Source organism: Gobius niger, assembly GCF_951799975.1.
Source record: "Gobius niger genome assembly, chromosome: 1".
In the NCBI taxonomy this organism is placed as follows: Eukaryota; Metazoa; Chordata; class Actinopteri; order Gobiiformes; family Gobiidae; genus Gobius; species Gobius niger.
In genome coordinates this window covers 51,663,756-51,684,464 of record NC_136852.1, presented here as the reverse complement: position 1 = coordinate 51,684,464, position 20,709 = coordinate 51,663,756, and the positions used below count along the sequence as shown (strand labels likewise).

At 40.6% G+C, this 20,709-nt stretch overlaps 1 protein-coding gene across 1 annotated transcript in view; it reads right to left on the bottom strand.

The window, feature by feature from the left end:
- The window catches only part of galnt9 (polypeptide N-acetylgalactosaminyltransferase 9), a 119,474-nt gene that overhangs the window by 66,653 nt on the left and 32,112 nt on the right, over positions 1-20,709 (bottom strand). Inside the window, exons 3-4 of the mRNA XM_079567852.1 lie at positions 15,428-15,594; positions 3,337-3,511 (exon numbers count right to left, since the gene is read on the bottom strand). Of these exons, the coding sequence (XP_079423978.1) occupies positions 3,337-3,511; positions 15,428-15,594 (342 nt within the window). The remainder of the gene's footprint in view (positions 1-3,336; positions 3,512-15,427; positions 15,595-20,709) is intronic.

Below are 20,709 nucleotides of genomic sequence, written 5' to 3'. Positions count from 1 at the left end.
AATGTCACTGTCAATCAATTGTCTTTCATTTTCATCCTTAATAGAGCTATTGTTACATGTTGTGGTACTGCATAATTCTACTTCGGTATTCAAAATGGCCACCATAACAACAAAAGTCACATTGAAAAGCAAGTATCTGTAAGGTGGCAGGGGCATATCAATCAATCAAAGTTTATTTATATAGCACCTTACAACAACACAAGGATGACCAAAGTGCTTCACAGAAAGATAAAACAACTTTAAAAAATCATTTAATACTAGATATAAATAAGTGCAATCTAAGTCTTAAAAGCTAGTTTGAAAAGATGTGTCTTTAATCTAGACTTAAAGAGGGACAGATCTGTGAGAACATGCAGACAGAGGGGCAGGCTGTTCCACAGTTTAGTCACTACAACCCTGAAGGAGCGATCGCCCCACTGTTTGTACCGGGACCTGGGCACGTCCAGGTCCAGGGCACGTTTGATATCTCAAATAGTGCTTACAAAGAATTCCCACTCATTAGTAACAACAGTATTTTCCGGATAAATAGGAGCCTGCAAACCCGCAGAAAACAAGTCATCTCTACAGGAGCTTACAGCATGCACGGAGAATAGACATTACTGGTGCGTGAATTAATAATAATTTACATAATTAAAGGTCCTTGAGCTTGATTTATAATATGAGCTGCATTCATCCCGCTTTAGTAATTGAGGCAATCACTCTCCCCAATTTACAGGTGTTGACTGAACTTGTCCTGTCGTGAATATCTAAACCTTGTTACCAGTTTAATACATCTCCATTACTGGCTCTCTGCAGACGACACACCTTGAGCCTGCACTGGGCAGACAGACCTGCTGCACCGAGGAGGATTCCTGTATCATCACCTCTCTGTGCATTAGCCATGATAATTGATACCCCAGTGAGATCTGTTCTCCATCTGCTCAGCCTCAAAAATAGATGTGCCTTCGCTGCTCCCGCATAACCCGCTCACCTCAGCCGTGTTCTGCACTCGCCGCCTCCTTACTCTTCGTCACGCAGACAGCAGATTCACTTTGGAGTCTGTTCACCTGTGAGTTACATACTCCTGCTACATTGACCACACATTTCTCAAGCTTTCTTTGATTCCTTTGTATTGTAACACACATTTGCCTTGAGTATAGAGCAGACCTGGGCAAAGTACGGCCCGCGGGCCACATCCGGCCCGCGAGATGATTCAGTCCGGCCCATAACTTGTAGGACATAAAATCATAAGCATGTCAAGCTCATTCCTGTGCGGAGTTATGATTTTTTTTTTTATTACCAGAATGCTCACTCCAGCCACTAGGGGGCAGAGTAAATAAGATTAAAAGTAAAGAATTCCACAGGTGTCCAACAAAGGGCACTGGCATAATAAGATATAAGGATATAAACAACACATTGTAGACAAGTGGGAAATGGACAGTCTGCCCCTGGGCAGCTGTGGCTACAATAGTAGCTTACTACCACGTAGTGCGGAGTGAATGAATATTGACTACAATGTAGCAGAGACTTGTGACACAGGCTTGTAAAGTGTAAGCCGTTTTAATGAGGCTACAGTCCTGCCAGACTCATCATTATAGATTTATTGAAAAAAAGTCCTCAATGTATTTTCCCAATCAAAACATTTTATTTTTATTTTGGAGCTTTTGTTTATGGACCCCGGCGATACACTCCCGATATATTATACTTATATCCCGATATAAGTTTGAGTTATTGTTGGTGCGGCCCTCCGACTCAATTCAGGCTCCTCATGTGGCCCCTTATGAAAATGAACTGCCCACCCCTGGTATAGAGGGTACAATATTGTTTTTGTTCTGAACAGAAGAAATAATACAAGTGAAACCACCACACATCACCAGTTCAGTTCACATTCAATTCCAAACATCGTTAAATGCACACAATATTCTTATAGAAAGCGTATATGCTCCCCCACCCCACCCCAAAATTTCCTCTGATTCCCCTCCACCTCCACTCACTGCCTCTCGTGCCTTCAGGCTGCTCCCTCTGCTCTCCATCTCCACACACTGACAGGATGACAACCACAAATTAGCTGCCAATTACCCCAATCTGAGTGACTTGTTTGCTGGTAAACTTAAGCAGCAGGCAGACATTGGGCTGAGACTCCCACAAGTAATTCCATATCACAAAATAAGAACCGAGCCCTCGAGTAAAATAGCAACGCAGTTTCAACATTTTGGTTTCTCTTTTTTAATAACGCTCTTTTATTTGGTGTCTTTCGGTCTGTGAGACATCTTTTCCATAACCGGCTTTGCTGTTTATTTAATAGGACACAGAGGGGGGAGCTTATTAAAGATACATCATTGGTAATAATAAGGGTCACTCTGCAGGACTGCGCTGCCTCCATCAAAATGCTGAAGGCGGCCCACACTGCATTATACATGACAAGGCTTTATAAGATTCTCCCGAGGCATAACACTGTGACCACCAGTCCAAGACGCTGCTGCATATTTGACTGTGACAAACGCAATAACTTTGAATCAGAACAAGGACAATAGTATGTTTCTATCCTTTGGCATGTCCCGCTCTCTGTGTGTTGCTTTATCGGTGAGGCAGGTTGTCGGTCTCACAGGCTCCTCAGGGCGTGTTCGCACTTGAAGTGAACACGTTTGATAAAAGAAATTAGTTTTTTTCTGAGAAGCAACTTGAAACTAATCGTTGTTTGTTAGTGACTGGTTCCAGGAATATGTTGTGTAAATTTTGTGGCTGTGTGTGGTAGGGGTGGATCATATCGTATCGCAACTCGTTATTGTGATATAGAATTTTTTTGATATCGTTGTCATTTTTTATATCGTTGTGGACATGATATAATTTATGTTACACTCAGTTCCATCAGAGCAGCATGAAAAGTGATTGCAGAACACGGGGGCAGGTGCTTATAAAGTAACATTAAATGAAGGATGTAAACTGGTTGAGGAGATCATATTTGCGAGGAAATTAGTATGCCGTTAACAAAAAAAAAATGTAAGGCTGGGATTTTGAAGTAATTTGTCCATTGTCAATTATATCATCAAATATATTGTTATCGTGATATTTCTTTTTTATATCGTGATATAGATTTTAGGCCACATCCCTAGTGTGTGGTTGAATTACACCCCCACTTTGTGACGCTATCGTGACAGGGAAAACCTCCTTTCTAGTGTTGTGTTTACGGACATTGAGGAAAAAAAGAGGCCACCAGGTAGTGTCAGCAATGTACTGCACTGATATGAAGAATTAAGACTTAAGGAAGTTAGGAATGAATTTGGACCACAGCTTTCAATTTAAAAGGCTAACATGGTTTGAAAATGGCAAGGCTTTCCACCCGTGATATTTTCTTACCAGCCGGTGTTGAACTCGACGTGGGCATCGAAGAAGCCAACGACAGCAGCGGTGGCAGCGTTCCAGCCGTGGATCCTGGCTCGTATCAGCCCCTCACGTTTGCTGTTCCTCACAATCTTCACCAAACCTGGGTAACGCTTGTTCACATACTGGTCCAGGTTGAACTTAAGCTCCACTGAAAGAAAAAACACAGAGAAATTAGATTTTAAGCAGCAACTTAGGGTGTGTTTGGTCCTTTGATTATCACTGGTGAAAGAACTGCAGAGTACGGTTTGCATCTATTTAGTCTCTATGCTCAAATTTGTGGGAAATCCTCATGATAATGCAGTCTTTAGATACAGCTCTCAAAGGTCTACTCCATAGCCTCCTGCTGTATCTTTTCCACTGCACTCTGCTCTTCCAGCATCATTGCGACTAGATTATCACATCTTTCTTGGTTTGCGCTCACAAAGGCTGCGGCTGTCATCACTGGAAACAAAGTTGCTCTCCTAAACAGTCAGCTGCACAAATTGCTGTCTATGTCGGTTGGGAGGATAGATGAGAGCTGCTCCGCCGGGTTACTGCTGAGCGATCCACTTTCTCCACACGGATTATAATAAGGAAAACTGGTGGCGTCTGTACCTAGCTCCTCCTGACTTAGGGCTCGCCACATAAATCAGTCATGGCAGAGAAAGGAAGTGAAAGATGGCAGAGTAATCCGCTGTCTGTGAGTGAGGAGACAGAGAGAGCCTGGATTGTCTGCCGCAGATCGGGATCTAAAGAACGGGGGGAGTGCGGAGGAGGGATGGGAGAGAAAGGAGGAATACTATGGGTGTCAACTCAAGTGATCCAAAAATTACCACAGATTACATAACACTTTTGACATAGCATTATGTTGCATCTTCTTTTTTCACCATTTTGACAATTTAGCCTAGAATTTGAGAGGATATGGAGATTTTTCATTGCCGAAAGCTCAATCCACTCGGAAAAGTTTTTTTGTGTGCCTGTACACAGAGTAAAACTTTGGAACAAACTGGATATACAACTCAAGGAATGTGAAACTATTCATACATTCAAACTGTTATATAAACATAGAGTCTGGTCAAAATATATAGAGGAGGGTCTTTAATTTGAATTTAATTTACTGTTGTACTCTGTCTCATAGTGTTAACACGTGCCTGTCGTTTCCTCACCATTGTTGATACGTCCTGTCTTTACCATTGTTAGTTTTGTTCATTCTCTTTACAGTTGCTGGTATAACTGTTGTTACAATGTACAAACTATTTGTTACATGTAGTAACATCACCATGATATAACATCTGTATACATTTTCGTGTGAAGCTCAAAATGTCAATTACAAATTGAGAATTGGGGATGGGATTAAATAAATTGACTCTGTGCATAACTTCGAATCATAACAACGCTGCCCAAGAAGTTACTTCCTGTTTCAATCCAGCATGCTAAAATAAGAGCACACAGTTCATCTGATTGATTAGTTCAGCAGGTTCTTGCAACATTACAAGAATATAATTAAATCAAATGCGCACATTTGAAGTGCTTTGTCCGTTAAAAGTTAAAAGAGTTGAACTAATGAACTGCTGAACTAATGAATAAGATGGTGCTTTTGTTTTGGGGTGCTGGATCGAAAACATGAAGTAACTTCTTGGGCAATGTTGTTTTGAGTTCAAGTCATGCACTGAGTCCGTTGTCTTCTTCCCACTCCTTTTGTCAGAATTGTTCATTTTGTTAACTTATGTACTGTTGTTAATCTTTAATCTATTATTTGTGCTGATGCCTAAAATAAACTAATAATGAATTAAATGAAAATTAAATAACTTTGGTAAAACTTGACTCTCTTATAAAGCTTCCCTTTGCCTTTCCACTGCCTTTCCTGCTGCTCTTTCAGGATAATCATATAAATAAAACCATAGCTTGCTGTTGTAGCCTGAGGTTTTCTATTTTCTAGCTCCGAGTAAATAATGCTGTAATACAGGTCAGGAGCATCTTCCATCCATCGCCCTCCAAGGCGTGTGTGTGTTCAGAGAAATGGTGGCTCTAGAGGTTATTATAGGGATTGTATGTTTCTGTGCTAGCCTTGTGACTAAATTGCCACTGTTCAATATGTCCATGTCATTCCTCAATTCAAGTAGTGTCAAAACTGAACCCGCACATGCTCAGATACTTTGCATACTGTACATGCAGGGATGGTACGAAAAGTTACTGTGGTAGCGTATACAAGAACATCTTACTTTTAAAATGGCATCAATCTATTTTTACATTTACAAGTTACAGTTTAATATCTTCCTGCTAATAAACCCGAACAGAGCAGAGAAAACACATGCCAGACTAATTTCGGATTAATATTTAATTTGTCCGGTAATTATAGCTGGGACAATTTGTACAATCAAAGTGTGATGCTCTTATCAAATTTATGAAACTAGAAGAAAACGGTGAGCAGAAGAGAATGCACGTTAACACTGCAAATTAAGTAAAGTAATTAAAATACAGTCTGCTATTAGTGGAGATTTAAATATCGCCGACTGGACTGGGTTGATTTAGTTGAGGACGTTTCGCTTTTATCTTCAGAAGCTTCTTCTCGCTCTTGTCAAAATGCCTGATTGGTCCCTTAAAGGCGCTACTCTGTTTTTGCAAATGCATTCTTATCAGCACAGTTAACAACACAGAAAAATGATTGACTGACTTAGTGTGTGGAGACAGGAAGAGCATTTTGTGGACCACAGTCTGGTCTGTGGAGAGGGATGGGGTGCATTGGAGGCAGTGACCCTTCGAGTAAACAGGTCGACGCATTTGACACTGAATTAAAAAGTGCAGAGTCATTCCAACTCGGATTCTGCCTTTCAAGAGCGGTATTTTTTCCGCTGTGTTTAACATTGAATCTTCTCTCAAACTGTGCCAAGGTTATAGATCACAATCACCTTTTTATATTGCCCATAGGGGTAGCCTGTGCAGCTCAAGTTTTGTACAGCCTATAGATATGATGCATCGGTTTTCAAAGTTGCACAGGGAAGATAACGCAATCTACATTCAACAACGGCAGAAGCGGTAAACAAAATGGCCATGTGTGATTACCAGGAGCCCGTACCTTCAAAAGAACAAATCAATGTGCGATACAATTCAAGAGAGGCCTGCTTCTATTCAGAGTTTATGAACAAAAGAGTATTGGCTGGGTATAGATTTGTGCTGTCTTTTATAAAAGTGCAGCTATTTCTTACTAGTCTTAAAAGTTAAGACATCGAAATCAAATTTACACCATTCTACGCAAACACTGGAGGCAAGGTGGGTGAAGTAAATTACCCAAGGACATCATCAGGAACTGGGATTTGAACCTCTGACCTTCCGATCATGAGACGACCCGCTCTACCAACTGTGCCACCGACGCCCCAAAGGAAAATCCATATATCCTGAACTCTCATTGTCAGAAACAGTTCCTCCAGCAGCGATGACCTTCACAGGCGTTCCACGGTTGTCGTTTTGGCCCTGAGTTCGCTCAGCTTTTTCATCATCCCAATAATACCCTGCAGATACAATATGATAAAAGCTATTAGAGCGTCATAATTAGAGGTCCTGGCTGAAGAAAGGAGAAAATTTACGAGAGCGCCTGTGATCCGGGCAAATAAAAAGTTGGACTATTTCCACGGGTGAAGAGTTATGGAGCGGGGAACACATTTTAAAGGACTGGCACAGCAACATAGCACATGATAAATAAGTACAGCACTGGCCACGGCTTTAAATAACCAGCAGAAATCCTACGGCACGGCGGCTGATTACAGTCAGCTCAGAGGGGCCTTGTATTGTTGTTTGTTGCCTTACTATGCACCTACATGCCGCTATGCTTGGATTTCGTCCTCCCACGTGGTGCTTGTGTGTGCCCAGTATATAGCAGAATGTGATTTAAAGATGAGCTATGGGCTGTTGGGGACCGCGCCAGCCCCAGAGCAAGCAGTTTGTGTTTTGTTTTGTGTGTCGACAAAGCCCTGGTATTCATTCAAAAATACCCAGGTTGAAGAAACAGGGATTTGTAATGCTGTGCAAAAAGTGGTAGGTGGATTTCTGAAGGAGACAGCTGTGAAAAATCCCTATTCATGTACGTGACTGTAAAAAAAGAGATAAAAAATCCCTATTCATGTACGTGACTGTAAAAAAAGAGATAAAACCAGTGGCACTCGAAGAGTATAGACCTCTGCCAAGGCTCCTGTCCTTATCACAATGGTTAAGATAATGTGCCCAGATTTAGATTTGGAAATGATCTATGGCAAGGAGGAAAAAAAAAAAAAAAAATCTGTCCCCATAACCAGTGTTGTTCATGTTTTTAGTGGTAAGGGAAACAGGCCAGACGATAACAGGGAGAACACGCAAACTCCACCCAGTAAGGCCCCGTCCAGCACAGACATCGAAGCCTGGACCTGTGCCACTGTGTTGCCCTTTCTGCCCGACCAAACTGTTCCGATCTGGGGTTGCTGCTGTTGGTCAGGTCCAGGTTCAGCAATGCTATGTGCTTTAAGCATGAGATCAGCGGACTACATGAACATTCTTAATGACCATACTGAACTTTTTTATCAATGAATTTCTTCTACCCTGATAGCACGGGGCATATTCCAAGATGGCAGGATAGATACAGACGGCATTGCGACATACAAGGGGGCGTGGCCTCGCCGAGAGGGAAGGGAGTATTGGGAAGCACACATTTTCACTCTTTTAAGCCAACTTCTGGCAGAAAATAAACTTACCATATCGAGAGCTTGGTATGTTATGCCATAGTCATCTGAAATGTTTATGTTACGTTAGCATACTGTATGCCTATTCAGCCCGTTTTCTTCATTAGGCCTTTTTTCACTGGTGCGTCTTATACTCCGGAGCGACTTATATAGGTTTTTTTCTTCTTCATTACGCATATTTTGGCTAGTGCGTCTTATAGTCCAGAAAATGCGGTATTTATCACACACCAATAAAGTCAAGTCTCAATCCGGTCCATATGGATGTTTTTCACAGCAAATTGTTTAGTAGATGCAAAAAACGGCAGTCATAGCTATTTTTAGGATGGTGGGGGTCACACTCTCCCATCACCAATGCAGGATCTTGGTGAGAAATCAATGCAACGCTTCAACATTTGACATCGCAAAAGCTTATTGAAACAATGCCACAGTGAATGCGTGCTGTAATCAAAGCTAAAGGCGGTCCATTAGCGCGTGCTCTAAAAATAATCCACACTTAAATGAATCAGCTTCCCCCAAGGCCCATTATTGGCCTCCCCATGTAATTCAAAATAAATTCAAAATTTTTCAAACAATCAAAGCAAGCATTGGTATTTTTCATACCTGACCTTAACTTCTCGACTTTACGGATTTAAATACAGGCTCCACGCTGTTGCAGCCTGAGATCCTGTTCCCCTTCGCATTTGGACAAAGCCCTGGCACATTCAAATCCTCAGACAGGTTCAGAAATGCAACATAGATTTATTTGTCCAGCACGACCCACAGTGGCTACATTTGTCAGGCCCAGGATTTATGGACTTGTCTGGGGCTCTAATACAGAACCAGGCCTGAAATCAATGGCGTTTATAGATCACAACAAACAGAGCGGTGAAGTTACCTATTGGCCCGACCACCACAAGCAGTGAAACAGTCGATAAATATTCCTATTTCTGCAGTCAAATATAAAATGCTAATCATGAAATTTTTGTGCCACTGTGACTTTTATGAGGATTTTGTTTTCTTTACATGTTTTGGACTATTCCAATGTGTTCTGAACAGGTGTTGAGGTTGGTCAATAAACACCTGTCATTAAATGTGTTCGTAGTACAATAGCGAAACACATCAGTTAATGCACTGAAATGTTGAGTAAATATTGTACACAAAGCCCTTGGCTGTAATAGGTAGAGCTGGCGCCATGAGTTGGCAGAGACCAGAGCACATTGGGAATACAGTGTCCAGCAGTGTGTCAGCAGTATAAAGGTTACACACTCGCCGAAATAGCTCTGCGGTAAATTGGTTCATATTTTCCTCTCCTTCACCTCCGACCCAGAGTTAAACAGTGTTTCAGGAGTGTCCATTTAAAATTCCGCTTGGGTCATACTCGCCTTGATTCGCACTGAATTATTAAAAGATCATTTCGGAGAACAAACAGAAGGGATTCGGTCTTCAACACAACAGACCTTCAGTACTTGAATTATAAAACAGGACGACTGTTGCCAAATATTTTCTGAGTCACAGAGAAAGTAGCACTGTAGTCGCAGTTGTAATAGCGATGGGAGTTGGCCATGCCTTTGACATGACTTTTTCCTGGTGTGGACAGCATTTTGAAGACTTTTCACGTAATCAAACTTATCATTCTCATTTATTATGACAGTCATCACTTAACATGAATATCTATGAAACTGAAATGTGCAGAAGTAGTAGAGTTGAACTAGTATGAACAATCTTCCATCCATCCATCCATCCATCCATCCATCCATCCATCCATCCATCCATGCAAGCCATTATGGTGCCCTAAGCAGACTTTTTTAATGGTGCCAGTGGAAAGGTGGAAGGTGGCTTTAAAGGTACAAAATGCAACTTTTTTTGTGGAAAAGAAAGTTGATGTTTGTGTGCATTTGATTTTCTAGTGACCCAGTTGCTGTATGAGTGGTCAGCCTTTACTATCCATCACAGTGGTCTCTTGGACGCTCCAGGATCAATTGTTTGGAAGGTTTTCACTTTTCTCTCACCAGAAAACCTACAAAACAATTGATCCTGGGGGGTTGTAAAGTACAGGCGCCATTCTGACTACTGATACAGCGACTGGGTCACTATAAAATCTTTTTTCTGCATAAAAAGTTGCATAATGCACCTTTAAATATTGAATTAAAAAAAAATGACTTTGTACTCTGTTAGTACTTTTATTATTTTTTATTGACAGAGTTACAAGACAATGTCATTGAGTCGGCCCAAATGGTTCAGTCTGTGAGTCTGGCATAAAAAAACAAACAGTTAATTTACCAAAACAGTCTCCGCTTTGAATTTATGAAAAAAAAAAAACGTTTGGGACTTTTGATATACTCCACAGATGATACTTGTGAAACTTAAATTGTGAGGATTTGTCCAAGGACACGCCTTTATATTTTGATGGCACTAAAATAGCTCTGTTAATAAAAAAACTTTTACACAAAGAAAAAAATACGTTTTTGTTTTTTTTCAATTGCACATATCTGTTTTTATCAGGAGGCAGACTGTTCACAACCTTGATACACAGTACACAAAAGTCTCAGGCCTAGCCATCGACAGGCTGCCCTGAGGCACTGGTTGAGTGATGGGTCAAATGCAGAGGTCAGATATATCTCATTGGAGGAGCACAAAGGCTATGAGAAAACACAGAAACACAATAGGGTATGTTGCTGTAGATAGAGCGAGCAAGTCGCATTTGTTTGTGTGGCTGACTGAGAATGTGACTCAGCCTATTTTAGCCTTGTTGTTCTGTGGAATAGTACAATTAGCTTGTGGCACGTTCTAATTGAGGTGATAATGGGAGATCCCGCACCCAGCTCTGCACGGTCAAATGGAACAAATCGAGAGGGCCGAGCTGCAGTCACACTCCCAATGTGTCTTGGAAAGTGTCAGACGGATTTCCTGTTGCGTTTAGCAGCCTTACGCCGATTTGATATGTGCTGCGTTTAAAGACGTTCAGCCCCGTTTGACGTGAATATTACAAACTGTTCAAAGCTGTATTCTGTTTCCATGATATGAGCCATTACTTTATCAATTTGGTTGTGGTGAATTGAATTGTGAAGGCCTCATTAAGCCTCTCTGTTCAGCTAACATGATGAAATACAGAATGAGTGTCACCTTGTACAACACACGCCACATCAGCAGTAGCTGCAGTTTCTCTATTTATATTTATATGCTACTTACTCAAGTGTACCTGAGCATAAGATGAGAGTGATCACTTCAACCAAATAAATCAGAAAACGTAAATATGTATAGGAGGTTTTGGTTCAGCCGACTGTGCACAACAAGGAAAGGGAATTTACTTGTATAGCTGCTTCATTTACTCCATAAGTGGTGGTATTCACATGGCGGTGTTGAAATGGTAAATGGAAGTAGCATGATAAGTGGCAAGGGATAATGCATTTTCAAGCCCTGTTCTCATTTTAGTAAGAAAATACTTGGCATGGTTCCTGGTAAATTACTACTCAGATAAAAAGTAGAATGAAAGCTGTGTGTCCTGTTTCTGTGACTACTTAATGTTGCCATATTGAGCACGAAATGCAGTAAAGTTAAGGGCTACCAAGATTTGTTATGAATAGTGTTCAGTGTCATTGCTCAGTCTCATGATGTCTAAAATGATATATACTTAAATACGTCTACTGAAATATTAAATACATAAATAGAACTGGCAATGCATTTCTGTTTTGGTAAGCTATTATATCAGTCATGTAATGGCTACTAAAATAAAAACTAAAGAAAAAAAGAAAAAAAGAAAGAACGTTTTTTTTGTTTTTTTTGTTTGGACGGTATCCACCACTGGATAACACAGCCATTTTACAACATACAGTGTGATCTATATATATATATATATAGATAGATAGATATAGATAGATATAGATAGATAGACACGTTAAAAACAACTTTAAAGCCTGGTTTCTAATTTTCCTAAACTTTCTACAGCTAGATATTCCTCCTGGGTTACAATTAAAGAAACCAGGCTGGTTATCATAAGGAGCATTTACAAATCTTGTATATTAATGAGGGTCGGACTTTGATTGACAGACCGTTATCATTAGAGCTAATGGCGCGGGTGCGGCTACGATTGAACTACGCGCCCCGTGAGGGCCGAGTCTACAGTGATGATCCCTTTTTAGGAACATGCTCTGTCACAGCAGGGTAGGAGGAGTCTGTAAATCTGCCATGATTTCCCCCCTCGAACGTAGTCATTGTGGCAAACAGGGAGGAGTGAGGAGGAGCCTATTCTTTTAACGGTCTGTGATTTTAACTCAGAAAATAAGCGGGCAAAATGAGGCGTTATTCCTGTTAAAATGATGACATCACCACATGACTAGTCGACTCAACTTCGACTATTTTTGACAAAGAAGTCTTACAAAAATCAGAAGTCGTTCATGCACTCATACATACAGGTATGCAAAACATCATCGCACACATTTTCCGGACACTCTCTCTAAGCAGGGCTGTGGCTGTTGCTTAGCCATCACCTATACCGCCTGTTGCTTGAACACAGCTCTCAGGCACTAATAAATGTCAACGTCTGTTTGAGCTGAGAAATGTGTTGCACTGACAGCGGGCAGCTTCCTGTTACTGAGTCACCATTACTGTCTACGTGCCTGTCGTGTGTTGTTGAGCGTGCATCAGAATGTGTGCGTCTCTCTGTGAACGAGACTGGTTTAAATGAGAGCAGACAGTCAGACATGCAGAAAAGGTCAACAGTCCAGTCTGCATGTTAATAGTGTAATGTGTGAAGGAGCCCTCACATCTGCACGCTCCGCCATTGGTGTGAGCGAACCTGGAGACAGAGGTCATCCACTGACCTCAAAGCAGGTCCTGATTGACACTGGTATTTTTGGTCTAATTCAGGATTCAGGACCAGACTCACTGATCACCACACTGAATAGGATTGGTGTAATGTGGAATTGAATGGATTTAGCCGTGACTAAAATCATCTGGATAACAAGTAAAATCTATTTTTAGTTCAACTTTTCAACATGTTGTAACGTTTCTTCATCAAAAACCTACCCAGACCATCTCTGATTTTTTTGCATAATAAATAGAACAAGTCCATAAATCACCAAACCCGTTCTGAGCAGTTCTGCTTTCAAAGAGTGTACATTTTAATCATGTGTCATTCCCACTTCTGCCATAAAGGAATATTCATAAGCCACAATTAAGCTTTTTGTTATTATATGTTAGAAAATGTATCTCAGAAAAATGTCATCTGAGAGTTTTCATCATTCTAATAAAGAAACCCTGGATAAAATGAAGATGTGTCTTGTTGTTCAAAGCAGAAGTAATTGGGATCAGCAGTGAAGTTTTCTGCCTGAGGAGACACCGTCAAAAATTAGAGAAATTTGTGGGAGGTAATTAGCAGAATTGACTTGTTATCCAGCATGTTTTCCCCCCATCATGTATTTATTTATTTTTGTATTGCCCAAAAATCCTTCACTGCTATTGTATTAATACTTCTTCATGCAAAGCAGGAACGTCACGTCACATAGAGATTTTTTTTTCTTTCTATCTACTTTTCTTTTTGTGTGAATACAAGCCAGTGTTTTTTTGGCCAGACTAATGGACCACTGTCTGTAAATCACAGTGTCCCTCAGAGTTCAGTAAAAGATTTCACAGATTGACGCAAAGCCTTTTGTTGCCAGCTCTTTGCTTAATGATAGACCTTTAGAGTCCCAGCAGGGAGTGCCGCTACGCCAGTGGTGACTGCACTCTCTTCTGTAGCACAGTGTTATTTCAGCGTCCTCTGTGATGGTCCACGGTGAGGGGGACGTCTGTAACTGTGTGCAGGTGTGGGACGTCGTGTACCTAATACATAACCAAGAACAAGCTGGAACACGGTCCAGCAACTTGTGATCTGGTACTTGTGATCTGGCACTCTTTGGCTCGTTTTGGACTATCATTTGCAGGTTCAATGATGCAGGGTTTGTTCAGTTGTGGCAAAGTAATATGTATTTCAAATAAACAAGCCATTATACAGTTGATTATGCGCAATGTCTCTCATCACCTCCGCTCTTACAGCTGTACTACACTGTGTATTTGTGGCTCCTAAACGGTTGTGTGTGCTTTGTAGTAAGGTTTTGGGCATATAGCAAATACAAGCTCAAATTGATCTACGAAGTGTTCAGAGGCACAGTATGTAATGTTTAACGGGCTTCAGACGTTGATATATTATCGGGATTGAAATGGCGACTGGAACATCTCAAAAACTGCACTACCAATTTGAATACATTTTGGACCGTGACAGTCAAAGGTACTTGTGCATAAACTGTTTAACTAATTTCTTACTTTCAAAAGAACTCCTGCATATATATATATATACAGTATATATATATATCCCGATTGTTTACCTCAGTTAATTTAATATCCGTTTCCGGCATGTGAACAACTTTGACGAACAAGTGAAACAGCTTTTTTTGTGGTTTTGCCGCATTATATTAAAGGAATGTGCAGTGATTTTTTTTTCAACAACAATATATATTTTCAGTTATTTTATTTCTGTATCGCGTTGGATTATCGTCTCTTTTGCCTTTTCAATTCCCTGAGACGACAGTGTCACCCCCAATAAACATCGTAAAGCATTAGGGCCATTAGCACCGTCAGCTGTTGTAGACGTCACCGTGCGAAAACCCCCGACCCCCATCACCATGGAGACAAGAGATAACAGCGGTGCAAGTCTCCTCCCGTGCCCCTCTCTGGTTTTATAATCCGCTTTAAAGGCAGGTGTGTAAGTCCGCCCTTGGGGGTCCTATCTGTCTATAAATGTTCTTCATATAGATGCTCCTTTGAGGCTCCACATCACACCGTCACCTGTTTACACGCTCCCGCTACAAAGAGCACCTGAGCAGAGGAGGAGACTGATCCCCCTGGTATCTTTAAGCCATCTTTCACTTCAGACAGCACCAAGAGATGCACGACATGACTTGAACTTGCAGCTGGGTTCGCTTAATAGGGTTTCAAATTTCCTAAGATATTGACATGAAGCTCCAAAGATGAAAACGAATGGCAAAATATGTGGCTCTTAAAATAAACTGGGTCAGTCCTTCACATGCATTCAAATGGGTCCAGAAACATCAATACTAAGTTGCTCTACATCACATCTATTTGTCTTTCATTTGGTTTATGAAATAATTCAGAGATGTGAGGTGTTTGATGGCAGAGTAGTTAGCCTTCCTTCCTTCCTTCCTTCCTTCCTTCCTTCCTTCCTTCCTTCTTTCCTTCCTTCCTTCCTTCCTTCCTTCCTTCCTTCCTTCCTTCCTTCCTTCCTTCCTTCCTTCCTTCCTTCCTTCCTTCCTTCCTTCCTTCCTTCCTTCCTTCCTTCCTTCCTTCCTTCCTTCCTTCCTTCCTTCCTCTCACTGCCAGTGTAAAGGTATGTGAGATCTCACCACTGTCGCTGTTGTCGTCGACCAGTATGATCTCTTTGAGCAGATGAGCTGGAGTGTGGTTGACGACACTGTGCACCGAGCGCAGGATCACAGACAGAGCCTCGTTCACAAAGATGAAGACCACAGAGAGCTGAGGCAGGTCCTCCGGGTAGGTCAGCAGCTTACACCTGCACAGGTAAACAACACAGGGTTATCAACTTCAGGCAAAAAAAAGTATGTGGGTGTGGGCGTGGCGGTCGGAGGCGCTGATGGCCACATTGCCAGCGCCTCGCTTCTATCACTCTACCCCAGAGACAGCTGTGGTTACATTAGTACTGTAGGTTACCACCACACAGTATGAATATTGACTACAGTGTGGCGCTTTGAGAAATCAGGCTTGTAATTTAAGTGTAAGCCATTAATATCAACTCGCAATCATGTCCGTACCTCCAAATAGATTTTTTTGCAATGTCATTTAAAGGGTGTGAAATAATACAAAGTCATAGTCTGTTGAATAACTATATTCTTGTTAGATCTGAAAATGTTTGACGAGTTTTTACTCTATTGAGCTTAAATCCCAAGGCCGTTTCCCACCGGACCATGGCCTTCTGTGCGGCAGAGAACTAGATGAAAACATCTGTTAGATTTCCATTTGTTCAAGCTGACATTCTGTTCTGAAATTTCTTGTTGGAAAAAGCCGCATTGATACATATTCATCTGGTGAACATAAGAGAAGACACAATAAAATAGCTGTATTTCTCTCTTTAAATAAAAATCAACTATGAGTCATGGACATTTTGATAATATTTTACAATACAAAAGATTGTGATTCCCAACACAGGGGTCAAGAACCAAATGAGGGTCCCCTATGGTAAAGAGAGAGTAAAAGAGAAATTATAATGAAAACATAGGCTGGTGTATTGAGTATTGTCTGTCAGGGCATGTGCAATATTGGGTTTTTTGCAAAACAGTCGATGCATTTCCGTTACTGTTATCTATATTGTCCTTTGTTGTCCACTCTTGATGTTATTGTTTGTTCTAACATGATGTGATCACTGTTCTAGTCCTCGTCTCTCTGTACATAGTCTGTATATAGTGTCTCTGTATGTTTTTACTAACTTGTGTGTAAAACCAACCTGCCAGGGGGTCTGCAAATGGAAATTAGCCCAAGGCTATAATCTGGCATATTTACATTTGTGAAAATGTTCATTAATATGTATTGTCCCTCCTTTTCAAATAAATAACAGTAATTGCTCTATTTATTACCATGGGAATGAATGTGAATGCCTTTGATTTTCCTTAAATACACTAGTTAAATACAACTAAGTTATGCTGTATTGGGATCCATGATGTATTCACTGTACTAAGAGTTTAAGTTTCAATATAAGTGATGCTGAAGCTTTGTGTCCATACTATGAGTGCATCATCAAATTATCAGGAAATTGAAAACATGTTTGAATTATTATGACACCATGACAGTGTTCTTTCCATTCGAGACTTTTTGCTAACTTTCTATGGCTTGGCTGACTCACTTTTGTTCCAAACGAAAATAGCATCACTCTTAGATTTCATTTGGGCCTATTTCTGTTTTATGGAGAGCCGCAGACCTCGAGATTCATTGACTGCTGCTGCTATGGGACTAAAATTACATTTGCACCTAAAAAGTACATCCCCACTGTAGAGTCAGGGAAAGAATATATGTAGATCATTCTTGCTTTTGACAGCTTCAGGTATACCACTGCACTGCATTCATTTAAAATCACATTGCCGACATAGATTGCATGGTATGGGGCTAGATTGAAAGCAACAGGATCCGTAGAGAATATGCAGAGACAGGGAAAGTTTATGGAGAAATAGGACCTGTCTCGGCTTCATCTGAAGTGACAAGTGCCTCTGAACGCGACGACAACACGGCCGTCAGTCACTGAGTCCAATGGGGATTTTGACACCGCTTCACTACATGCATAATAACACATTTGTGTCTGTATTATTTATTGTAAATGACAATCTCATTATCAGTTCCTTAAAACAGTAAATAAAAAACAGACCATGGGCTGTTCTGTGTGGAGTTTGCCCGTTCTCCCCCGTAAAAGCGGGTTGATCTGATCTGCAGGATGAAGTATAGGCTAGGCTAAACATACAATCTTTCACATCTGAAGGCATAAACCTAAACGTATTGCTTATTGATACAACAAATGTATGACTTGCACATAATTGCAACATTCTTACTCAAAAATGTATTTCTCTCTGTTCAAGCTATAGTCAGAAACATTACATTCATTTACATTGAAAACATTGTATCCACCTTATTCCGCCCACTTTTGCCACTTTTTGCGTTGTCTCAACACTTCCGTTGTCCAGACACTTCCGGTCGAGCACGAAGCCCGTTCATTTTAACGGAGAACGAGGGAAAATATTCTCCGCTCAAATCTGATGTTTAGTCGATTGATTTGTGTAAAATGTCCAATGTTCATTTGCACCGACATGTCAACACTGCACCGTTTCTCTGCACGGCCTGAAAACGGCTTTGTTTTCGTGTAGTGACTGATTTTATCTGGACTTCTCCAGCCCCATGTTAACACATTGGAGAAAAGGGGCGGGCACAATTCATGGCGGCGCCCACGCGAGCCTCTGGAATAAGGTGAATAAGACTGAGCTGACTAGAGCTTATTATTAGGTTATTATGCAATCAAATGAAAAAAAAAAAAAAAGATTATCGACAATCCATTACCATCACTACCATTATTCTCCAGAAGAATAAAATAAATTGTGAAGTGTTGAAAGCTCCATGCTTCATCAAACTAACTTTCAGATGTATCATTAAAGGCCCTATACCTGATTTTTTCATTTCAAACAATGAAAGAGGAAGCCACTGAATTGAAATGTCGGTGGGGATACATCCTCATCCCTAATCTTCCTAACATATTTGTAGCATCCCAATTCTTAACAAGGCAAGGCAAGTTTATTTGTTGAGCACAATTCATACACAAGGCAATTCAAAGTGCTTCACAGTTGCATAAATATAAGAAAACAAATGCAATCAATAAAAACATCAACATAGAATTAATCAATTACAGTAAGAGGTAAGAGTGTAGATAAAATACTTTCAGTTATATGCATTTTTAAGTCTTGTTTGGACTCGCTCTGTCTTGAGCACTATTTTTAACAGGGACATGTTTATAGGCACATTTCCCTACTTGCAGGGTCACATTTCAGGGTCACTTTCACATGCTTTATAATTAGATCTACAGTGTTTTCCCCACAAATGTCTGAGTTTACAATATACTTAAGGAAGACAAAACAAATGTCATTCCATAACTAGAGAAGAAATCAGGTATAGCTCCTTTAAGCACCTGAGCTGCTCGGTAAACCTCTGAACCCTCACCTGAACCGAGCACATTTTCCCCAGTTTGGCTTTACCCAATCCAAAAGCTTCTTGAAAGAAAGTGTCAAAAAGTGAGGATGAAAACAAAACAAAAAAACAACAACAAAAAAAGCAAGAAAAGATCAACAAACATGACAAAGGCTGAAAAAGTGGCAAACATGTGAGGGGAAAAAAGGGACGACAACGTGGCAACAACGCAAGGAGCAAAGAATGCAAAAGATCCATTTATATCGGTTTTGTAGGTCTTGTTACCCTGGCCTATTGGCTGTGAACTCTCCAGTCAAGAAGCTTTAAGATTTGGGTAAAGCCAAAAAAAATCTGCTTGGTTATGGCAAGGGTTTTAATTTATACAGAGACATAACAGCAGCAGAGTCACCAGAGGTTCCATCAATAACAACTGTACAGTTCCTCACTACAAGACTTCATTAAGTCAGTCTGTTTTTACGTATAAAAGTGTAAAGTTGTCGAACTCACTGCCCACTGAATTGAACCATATCTAGATTCAAAATGTTCACCTCTCGGGTAAAGTTTTGAGTTGCCTTGTGTACCAAATGCGCGGTATAAAAAAAGTTGCCTTGCCTTGCCTTAAAGGGACTATATGGAGTTTAAAAATGTTAAAATTAAGTATTTTCCACCCCCTACATGTTCAAGCAAAGTCCTAATGTGTAGAATGAGCCCAGACCGGTTCACCACAACTGCCTCTAAAATCCTGCACTGTCACTCAAACAGTTGTTACTTTGGGTCCGAAGTGCCGTCATGCACGAGCTTAATATACAAGCTGCAGTTACGCACACAACCTGAGGTGGCAGTAGTGAGCATAAAATGGCCAACTTGCATCTAGCCCCATTAAGTCTTGGCTTAAAACAAAACAGAACAATACCCATTTGTAAATAGCACAAGGTTTTTAAAAAAAAATGGAGAATGTACAAATGGGGGGGACTGGAGATGAATATTCGCACTATGTGTGTGCTATGTTGAAGTGCAATGTCCCTATATCAAATGAACACATAAATAATAAATATGTTCAGCAGGTGTTGATATTTTGAACAATAGAGGGAGGGGAAATATCCTTGTCGTAGCATTGTCTTGCAGACTCTCCACGTACGGTATGTTCAGCATGCCAAGTGCGCTGTCTAGGTATAAACAAATAACTACACAATTGTCAGCAACGATGTAGCCCATTCTCACGACGCTAAGTCATTCTGGCACTGCTGTATGCGGGGATATTTATTATGCACGCGGTAAATCCATACTCATTGTCAGATGGTAAATATTGTATCACCGCTTAAGGCTGACTATTGCAGTGAGTGTCAAATGTCTGCCGTATGAAAAATGTTGAATAATTTAACAAGTTTAAGCAGATATTGCGCTTTTTCATCTAATGCGGTACAAAAACGAAATATTGAGCGTGGGTTTGGTTTCAGGGTGTTCATCTTGTTTTAAGTAGTTGAGGATTTATTTACTAATTGGAGCTGGAGTATTTAGCTTGTTTAGTGACATTTCTGACTGGTTTGCGAACAGTTTTTCCATACAGAGTTATGTTCTTACCTGAGTCTGGTTTGTGTGCCTGCCCGTGGAAGATCTTGGTTGCCTCTAACTTCACCCCGTTTGGAGCTATAGGAATATACTGGGAGAGGCCAAATGCTAACAACATCTTTGGTCCTTTTGCATGACTAAGCGCACACAGAAAGACCAGACAGGTATGTTTCAATTTGTCTAAGCTCAGGTAAGAACATCTCTCAGTATGGAAAAATGGTGGCATGTTCCTTGAAAACAAATCAAATTTAGATTGATATTCTGAATTTGAGTCACTTAAACTAATATACAATAGATATTCATGTATAATGTATCATTTAAATTGATATTCTGCAGTGCACAATAGACTGATGTCATTGTTTTGCGTCGCTCTGTTGCAAGG